The 9,122-nt window shown below is 43.7% G+C and overlaps 1 protein-coding gene across 1 annotated transcript; it reads right to left on the bottom strand.

The window, feature by feature from the left end:
• Positions 1-7,071: 7,071 nt before the first annotated feature.
• Positions 7,072-7,506, bottom strand: LOC123797406 (high mobility group protein HMG-I/HMG-Y-like). The gene has a single exon (XM_087865301.1). It carries the CDS (start codon positions 7,504-7,506, stop codon positions 7,072-7,074), a length of 435 nt encoding a protein of 144 aa, XP_087721427.1.
• Between the last annotated feature and the right edge of the window lie 1,616 nt (positions 7,507-9,122).

Below are 9,122 nucleotides of genomic sequence, written 5' to 3'. Positions count from 1 at the left end.
TGGTATAGACCCCGATAAGTCGAAGGAGGGAATCCTGCTCCAGACGGAGGGAGTGGCAAGTTCAAAGGCCCTCAAGGGTTGACCTTTGCTAGGAGCACAAATAGCTCAACCACAGTAACGGGAGAGCATGCAGAGCCTCCAAGCCCAGATGCAGTTTGATGGGTAGATGTGGTGGTTGGCTGGTGCAGGAAGGCTCCTGTTTTCTTAGTGAAATAGGAAGCTGTGTAGAGTGAGGATTTGGAAGGCAGTGTAAGAGGAGAAGGGGACTATGGTATTAAGGGCAGAAAGCATTAAGGGACTATTCAAGGATAGTGACTGCGAATTCCAAGGGAGAACTGGCAACATGGTTGTGCATCTTTCCCTAAACACATTCAGCTGTATGGGTAGAGGCACAGTAGGAGCAAGAGTTGGATTTACTTGGGTTGTGACTTAACCAAGCAGGAACCACAAAGAAAGAGAAGGACAAGGCAATTGAGGATGTTATATTCAGGGATGATGATGGTGACCATGAAATTTCAGCTGGATATGGAGAGAAAGGTGGATAGGAGGGGGCTGGTTGCACCTCCAGCTTCCATAAAACACGCACAAGTCACTTAAGTCTGTTAAGGATGAAATGTCTATATCTTGAGTATATCAAAAGAAATGAAGGTGAAAGTATTAATAAAAAAATTAACTCACTTAATAAAAAAGAGAAACATTTAACATTTCTTGTGAAATGTATCCTTGGGTCTTTTAAACTAGGATATCAGAATTATTTTGTAAAATTTCGCTTTCCAGAGATTACCCTTCAAACTATCAAACAGCAAAGAAACCACTTAATTATTTTAATAAATTATAAGAAACTAATTATTAGTATTCTTACAAACCCGAACATTTTTATATCTTTAGAAGTTATCATGTAGCCAAGAATGTAACAATGGTTAAAGAGAGTCTTTCCTCTCTTATTAATTTCAGCATCAATCATAAAAGAAGTTCAATTCTTGTAGCATTCAAATAATTCTTGATAATCTGTGAGATTAATGACAGGAATGGCATGAATAATTGAAATTCACAGAAATTGGAGAAAGTTTAGCTAACAGTTAAGGTAATTGTTCCATCAGAAGCACAAGCATCTTCAGTTTTTGTTATTCCAGAATAGCAAATCTGATAATCACCATTTTATATTCTCTTTCTTCCCTTGCAAAGGATATGAGAAATAAAATGGTAGGCTACAGGACATATCCCAGGCCTTGCTGAAATCAAAGCCACAATTTGTAGAGCACTGATTAGTTCTCTGGAAATAGCAAGTTGACTTTTTTCATTTATAACTTAATAAAACATCAAACCCATATTTCCTTCCTCCTCACTCATATTTCATAAAATCTCAAAGTTGAAAAGACTGTCTAAGCATATGCCAATGTTTAATTCCTATGTGAATTTTTGACAAGGGGTCATTTAGCTTTCTGTTTTGGGGATGCCAGTGATGGGGAAGTCCAATTTATTATTCAATTTATTTCAGCTCTGTTCGCCATTAAGTTCCATCTCAAACTGAGCCCTAATCTGTCTCTATATTACTTTCACCAGCTTATCTCAGTCCTGTAGCCCAGAGTCGCTCTGTGTAGGTTTGGCTTCTCTTGCACAGTATAATCTTTAAAGAACAGTTTTAAAAACTATCATATTTTTTCTCAACATGAACAACCATACTTTCCACCACTTCTTTTAGGTATTCTTCCTATGATCATCTCACCAACCAAACCACTGTCTTCAGATCTGCTTCAAAGGATGATTTTCCCGCTAAATAGTGGCTCCCCAAACCCCAAACTGAACACAATGCTACGAATAAGGACTGCCCAGTGCAGAGAGGATCAGACCTCTGAAGACTACTACTTTATGTCTATTTGGATGACTTAAGATTCCGTTTGCTATTTTTAGCATCTCTATCCCATCACATTTGTGCTTGTAAGCTATGCTCCTGTGTGCTTGGTTTCTTGGACAAAGTCCTGGCTGTTACACTTGCCCATGTATTTTTTAAAAACATTTAGTTGAGAGAGAAAGAGAGAGAGAGAGAGAGGCAGACAGAGAGGAAGAAGCAGGCTCCCTGCTGAGCATGGAGCCCAACACAGGACCCTGGGATCACTACCTGAGCAGAAGACAGACGCTTAACCGGCTGAGCCACCCAGGAGCCCCGACACTTGCCCATATTAAACTTCGTTTGTTTAGATTAACTCCATCATTCCAACCTACTACCTTTTTAAAAATTCTATCTCTGTCAAATCTATTAGTCTTCTAGTTTTGCCTCATTTGAAGAGGTAAAATTTGTTATTATATCAATTGCTATAAAAACAGTCTGATTACTAAGGACTCTGTTCTTTCCCTCTCCCAGCTTGAATCAAACAGCACTATTTCAGTCTTTTCTGATTACTCATTGAATACAAATCCACCCACGTCGCATCATCTTGTCTATAAAAGCATCACGCCATGCTGATACATTCCTTCGAAATGCTAGTATTCCTTTCATGAATCATCTTTAAGTGGGACTTTATGGTGGTGTCACTGCTTTAAGACTTCAGCTAAAGACCACCCGTTGTCATTTAAATACAGCACCACAAAATGCCTTAGAGGCCTCTGGTGCAAGATAACGGACGGAGCACAGCCCTGCCTCAGGTCCTTTCCAGGACTCCACTGATACGACACTGTGGAAATGTACAAAGTTATAGAAACACTCTAAGAGGGAAGATCAGGGGACTTATCAGCAGGTAAGAAAGTTCAAACAAATTCTGGAAGATAAACTGGGCGCCATGGAGCTCAACCTACAGTTCAGCGGGGTAGCAGTATAGTTGGGGGACCAGCAGAACCTTCAAATCAGGAGTGGCGTGCAGAGTGGGACTGAAAATACCGCAGAGCTGCGCCAGTCGACTCCCTACTTTCTTCCCTCACCCCCTGGAGAGGCTGCATCTCACAAACACACACACACACACACACAAACACACACACACACACACACACACACACACACACACACAAATCCGATTCCTAAGGAAGATATTCAAAGATGTAAGTTTTCCAAGGGGAGTGATGAGTGTGACTCTTCGGTTGGTAATGATGAACAACAGCATGCTCTGTAACCGTCCCTCCAACATAAAATGACTTCCCATTTAGGGAAAAGGCTTACCCTTTTTAAAAAAGATTTTATCTATCTATCTATCTATCTATCTATCTATCTATCTATGAGAGTATGAGCACAGGAACGGGCAGAGGGAGCAGGAGAGAGAATCTCGAGCAGACACCGCACTGACCCTGGAGCTGGTGGGGGGAGCTGGATCCCATGACCCCAAGATCACGACCTGAACCAAAACCAAGAGTGGGACGCTCAACCGACTGAACCACCCAGGCGCCCCCAGCTTATCATTCTTATGTAGCAGAAGGAAAACCCGTAGCAACTACATGAAAGAGCCCATCACATCTTTTATTCTTAAATATGAAGAAACTATCAAGGATCAACAGACATATGAGAAAAAAAAGGCAACATGAAAGAGCTAGACCAAGATACCACCCCCACAAAAATACCCAGGGGAAAAAGGGTAGTTTAGTTTCAAGAAAATATCACATACATAAGACAAAATAAAATACCTTGAAAAAGAAATGGTACAAGAAAGGGCTCCCAGAAACAAACAAACAAAATGAATGCTAAAATATTTCAATAGAAATGGAGGGTAACAGTGAGAGAAACAAACCCGCAATACCGCTCACACTTAAATGTGCATGTGTAACATCTAGGGATCTCATTAAACTGCAGAGACTAATTCAGGGGTTTCGAGGTGAGACCTGAAGTTCTACATTTCTAATGAGCTCCCAGGTGAGGCCAGTGCTGCTGAGTTATGCACACACTTTGAGTAGAAAAACCAGAAAAAAAGAAGGGAAAAAAGAGAGTCTCAAATTATACAACAGAAAATAAGAGAGAAAGAAAAGCAGAGCCACTGTATACAAACTAATTGAAGTCTCAATAAGAGAAAATATTGTCAAAGAAATAATAGAAGAAAACTTCTTTTTTTTTTTTTTTTTTTTTAAAGATTTTCTTTATTTATCCGACAGAGATAGAGACAGTCAGCGAGAGAGGGAACACAAGCAGGGGGAGTGGGAGAGGAAGAAGCAGGCTCATAGCAGAGGAGCCTGATGTGGGGCTCGATCCCAGAACGCCGGGATCACGCCCTGAGCCGAAGGCAGACGCTTAACCGCTTAACCGCTGTGCCACCCAGGCGCCCCAATAGAAGAAAACTTCTAGAATTGGAAAGGGGTTATCCAAGTCTCGGATTAAAAGGGCTCACTGAGTGCTGAGGGGGATGAATTTTTAAAAGATCCACTTCTAGGGGCACCTGGATGGCTCAGTTGGTTAGGCATCTAACTCTTGATCTCTGCTCAGTCTTGATCTCAGGGTTGTGAGTTTAAAAAAAAAAAAAAAAAAAGACCCTCTCCTAGGCTCATTTCACACATAATTTTAAAACATTATAATAGAAATAAATATAAAGATCCTAAAAACCTCCAGAGAATAATAATTAGAACTACAAAGAAACTTGGAAGAGTCAGGTATAAAACTTGTCTTAGATGCGTTGGATATCAGCAGGCAATGCCTTTGACTTTCCGAGCATAAAAACTTAGGATTTGAATTTTTCAGATCCAGTTGCTCTTGATCATTCAAGTTAGGCAGAATAATGATATAACCAAGGTATGGTAGATACTGAAGGTTGGCTGACCCATTTCCATTCCCAACACCCTTCTTCCCTGCCTGCCTCTCCAATAGAGGCTGGTGAATCCCAATACTTGCTTACAAAGCTCTGTGCAGCTAGCTGTGGCCATGAGTCATAGGTCTAGAGAGCAAGAGGCAGGCAAAAGTCTGCAGAGGGTGTTTTGCGGAATTTTTGCCCGGGTTCCATGTATGTTTCAAAAATATTTTTGTTTGTTGGTTATGTAGCTATTTATGTGAGTTTATTAATCGTGTTACTCACAGCATCTGTAATTCACTGTTTTTGGTATGCTTTATCAATAAATTTCAATGACCATCTTTTAAAAGCTGTGTCTGTCCACTTACCTATCTGATCCTTCTGGAATTCTACTAGTTGCTATTTCTCTCTCTTAAGGCATTAGAAATTTTATCTTGATTATTTTGTTAGTTTTAATGCTCCATTTTTCTTTAGAGTCGAAGACAAAAAAATATCATCAGTGTGGCTGAGCAGATGGCTATGTGCCAGAGGGCAAGGAGCTAGAGTTTTATCTAAGAAAAATCAAAGCCTGGAAAGGCAAACAAATCTTCCTCCCGTCTATCTTCAGTCATGTAATAACAGTGTTTATTGTTCAAAAAATTATATTTTTCAGGGCGCCTGGGTGGCACAGCGGTTAAGCGTCTGCCTTCGGCTCAGGGCGTGATCCCGGCGTTATGGGATCGAGCCCCACATCAGGCTCCTCCGCTATGAGCCTGCTTCTTCCTCTCCCACTCCCCCTGCTTGTGTTCCCTCTCTCGCTGGCTGTCTCTATCTCTGTCGAATAAATAAATAAAATATTTTAAAAAATTATATTTTTCATATTAAAATTAATCTCCTAGCTTTATTTTATTCCATAGTGTCCACTATATATCTGTATCCGTCCCTTTATCTGCAAACTTTTTGCATATTTTTTCTTATAGACAGTTTGTTGTACTTTCCTTTTTTATCCAGTTTTGGCAATCTTTGTGTTTTTAAATTATTTACATTCATTAAATGTAATAACATATTAGGACTTTATACTATCTTATTTCATATTTTCTATTTATTTCTCTTTTCTGCTTTTTATTGAATAGATCCAGATTTTGAGAGGGGACAGCAGATTGAGAGATATTTATGATATTCTAATTTTTAAGGTGGTTGCCACTAAATTATTAAGATCAATACTTGTTTATTTTTCTCTATCAACTTTTTTTTTAAGGTTTTTTTTTTTTTAATTCAAGTAACTGCAAATAGGAAACCAGATGGGGGAAGGGGGCAGGCTGGGACAAATAATAGCTACCTCCCCCCCAGCAGAACAGGGGGAGAAGGTGGCCCCTACACCCTCCATGGTCAACACAGGCCCCCTTCCCATGCTGCAGCATCCTAGGGGCAGGGACTGGGGTGGTCGGTAACCCAGACTACCTTGCCTTGGGCATCCTGGAGGAGGGGAACGTGGGCAGAACCGAAGGAGGCAATGAGGATGAACATTTGGAGCTGGTCACAGCAGCAGTAACAGATGTCTAAGAATGGAAACATTGAGCAAAACCAACACAACTGTCCAGAGGTAGTGTGTGAACAGAAACAAGATGGAACCAGAACCTTGGGGGTGGGGAGGAGAAGAGGTGTGGGTGTGGGAGTGGGCAAGGCTAGCTCCTTGCTATTAGTGCCGCTTGTGAGGAAAGGCGAAATTGAGGCATAGGGTGGAAGAGTATGGGTTTGGGCAGTGACTCCAGCCCACCCCAGGTGGCTCCACAAGGAGCCTGGCCCTCCTGGATCTCGCCTGTATAAACGCTGGACTGCATATTCATTACTGCGATAGATTCCAGGGTGGGATGGGTGGGCTGGAGCCCATTTAGAGAGGGTAGTGGGCTCGGGCCCCCCCCCCCCCCCGCCTTCCTTCCTGTGCCCTCCAGGCGGCTGTCCAACCTAGAGCAAGGACTAGACAAGGTGGGAAGGGGGAAAAGTGGGTGTGAGCCGGGTCCGGTGAGGCACAGGTGGGTTGGGAGCATCTCGGGGCCAGTGTCCCTCCCCATTGGCCCCACACCTGCACCTGCAGCTGCCAGCGCTGTGGAGTGAGCGGGGCAGCTCAGAATGAGATGAGGCTTGGGCCCCTTGTAAGGCCGGGGAGCCCCCACCCCCGCCCCGCAAGGCCCCTTGTGCGAAGCCAGAAGGAAGAGTGGGGAAGCAGAAGGGACCCCTAAACACAGTCAGCTATGTCCCCACCGCTAAGTGTGCGGTCGAGGCAGGAGCAGGGTGCGGCGAGGTGGGAAGTCAGCTTTTGCCTGGGAGGCCAAGCGCGTGGGTGACAGGGGTGGCTGGAAACTCAGACTGAAGGAAAATTGCTCCGCACTGGGCCTCAGGGCCGTGCAGCAGGAGGGCGGCGGTGGTGCATGGGCCGGGGGCGGGGGGAGCCCAGTCCAAGCGGTGCAGTCCCAGCAGGAAACTGCTCCTTTGAAGAAGCAGGCGGCCGGCTAGTCACTGCAAGAGGGGACTCCTGCAAGATCCCCTCTTCTTCCTCCTTCTCCAGTTTTTTGGGGGGTTTGCTCCTGGGTTTCCTCCCCGGAGCCGTGGCAGTGTTCCGGGTCTTGGCAGCACTCTTGTGTTTTGCTCCCCTTTGGCGGGCACGAGGTGTCTTTGGTGTTGGCACTTCGCTGGGTTCCCCGGCCCCTACCAGCGCCATGCCATCCGGGGACCCGGGCTGCTTGAGCGTCCCCCCCCCCCCCCCCCCCCCCCGCAAGCTTCTCTGTTCGGAGGCCAAGGGCTGGCTGGACTTCCAGCTCGGCTCGCTCATCCTCCCCTCTCTCTGGAGCAGGTGGAGGAACGGCGGCTGGGATGCAGGCGCTGGACAGGCCTTGGCGGGTGGTAGCACCTGCGCCAGAAATAGCCTGGGCGCCCAGCCCCAACTGGAGGACTCTGTCCACTTCCTGGACTTAACATCTCTGTCTTCCAGCATACTTTCATCTCTCTTTCATCATCCCAGTTCTTCCCACATCGCACCACCCCTGCCCTCACTACTTTGATATTCACAATTTATGTTCTGGATTATTATAGATGCACTTTTTTGCTCCTTTCTCTTTTGGACCGTAGAATATGTCACTAGGTCACTTGCGTATATCCTATGTTATTCTCGTTTTTTTTTTTCCTCACTGAAATATTTCCTACAAGAGTGCTTTCAGAGAGACCTTCTGTATCCCACACATGCTTATAGACCCTTGACAGTTTAGCTGAATGCAAAATTCTGTGTTTGAAGTTCATCTCTTCTGCTACTTTCAAAATGTTTGCCATCGTCTTTTCTATATCCGGTGTTGCTCTTGAGAAGTTTCGTATTAATCTGATGCTTGTTCTTTTGTGGGTATTTTGCTCCTTCTCTGTGTACTTTTATAATTTTCTCTCTTTGATGTTTAAAATAAACATGTCATCCCGTTTGACAGTTTAGAACCCTTCGGATCTTAGATTTTCCAGCTTTAATTCTGGAAAATTTCTCAGTTGTTATTTCTTTATAATTAAAGAATTTAATTCCTCCTTCTGGATCTCCTATTACATGAATGTTGACAGTTTTACTTGATAATGTTTAAAAATTTTTCTGACTTATTTCTACCCTAAGTCTTCTAAAGCACTTCTGGTCTTCTAAAGAGGGGACCAAGTCCTAGTTGGCTCAGGCCTTTCTGGTTTTAGTACTGACAGTGAAACTCTTCAGTGCTTGGTAAAACAGGATGGTTGGTGGGGCACCTGGGTGGCACAGCGGTTAAGCATCTGCCTTCGGCTTAGGGCGTGATCCTGGTGTTATGGGATCGAGCCCCACATCAGGCTCCTCCGCTGTGAGCCTGCTTCTTCCTCTCCTACTCCCCCTGCTTGTGTTCCCTCTCTCGCTGGCTGTCTCTATCTCTGTCAAATAAATAAATAAAATCTTTAAAAAATTAAAAAAAAAAACAGGATGGTTAGTCACTCTGCTTCCAGATAAGATGGGCTGAACCCATTTTTGTGACTTAATGACGCATATTGAGTTCCTTTTTTCAACTATTATTTTTCATATCCTATATTTCTATTTGGTTCTTCTTTAGTACTGTTCTCACTTCATGTTGCTAAAATCCTTTGTTCTTTCTCTGAGAGAGGCTTATTTTGAAATAGTAAACTATATACTCCATGAAATCTACTTTAAGCGATAAGGTTTTCTTAAATTGCTATTGTGTCTTCCTCTCCTATGTTTGGTGTGGTCCTGAGGACATCAGCTACTTTGACTGGGAATGTGGTCCAGTGTAATGAGCAGAAGCCCAAGTTTTGCTTCCTACTCATCTAGGTTAGTTTAAGGTAGAAGGGTGTGTGTGTGTGTGTGTGTGTGTGTGTCTGTGTGTGTGTGTGTGTATGTGGGTGTGCGTGTGTGTGACTATATCTCAAGATGAAGAGCCC

The sequence above is a fragment of the Ursus americanus genome, chromosome 11, assembly GCF_024610735.1.
Source record: "Ursus americanus isolate L20-20 chromosome 11, mUrsAme1.1.p, whole genome shotgun sequence".
NCBI lineage: Eukaryota > Metazoa > Chordata > Mammalia > Carnivora > Ursidae > Ursus > Ursus americanus.
This window is presented reverse-complemented; position numbering and strand designations above follow the sequence as displayed.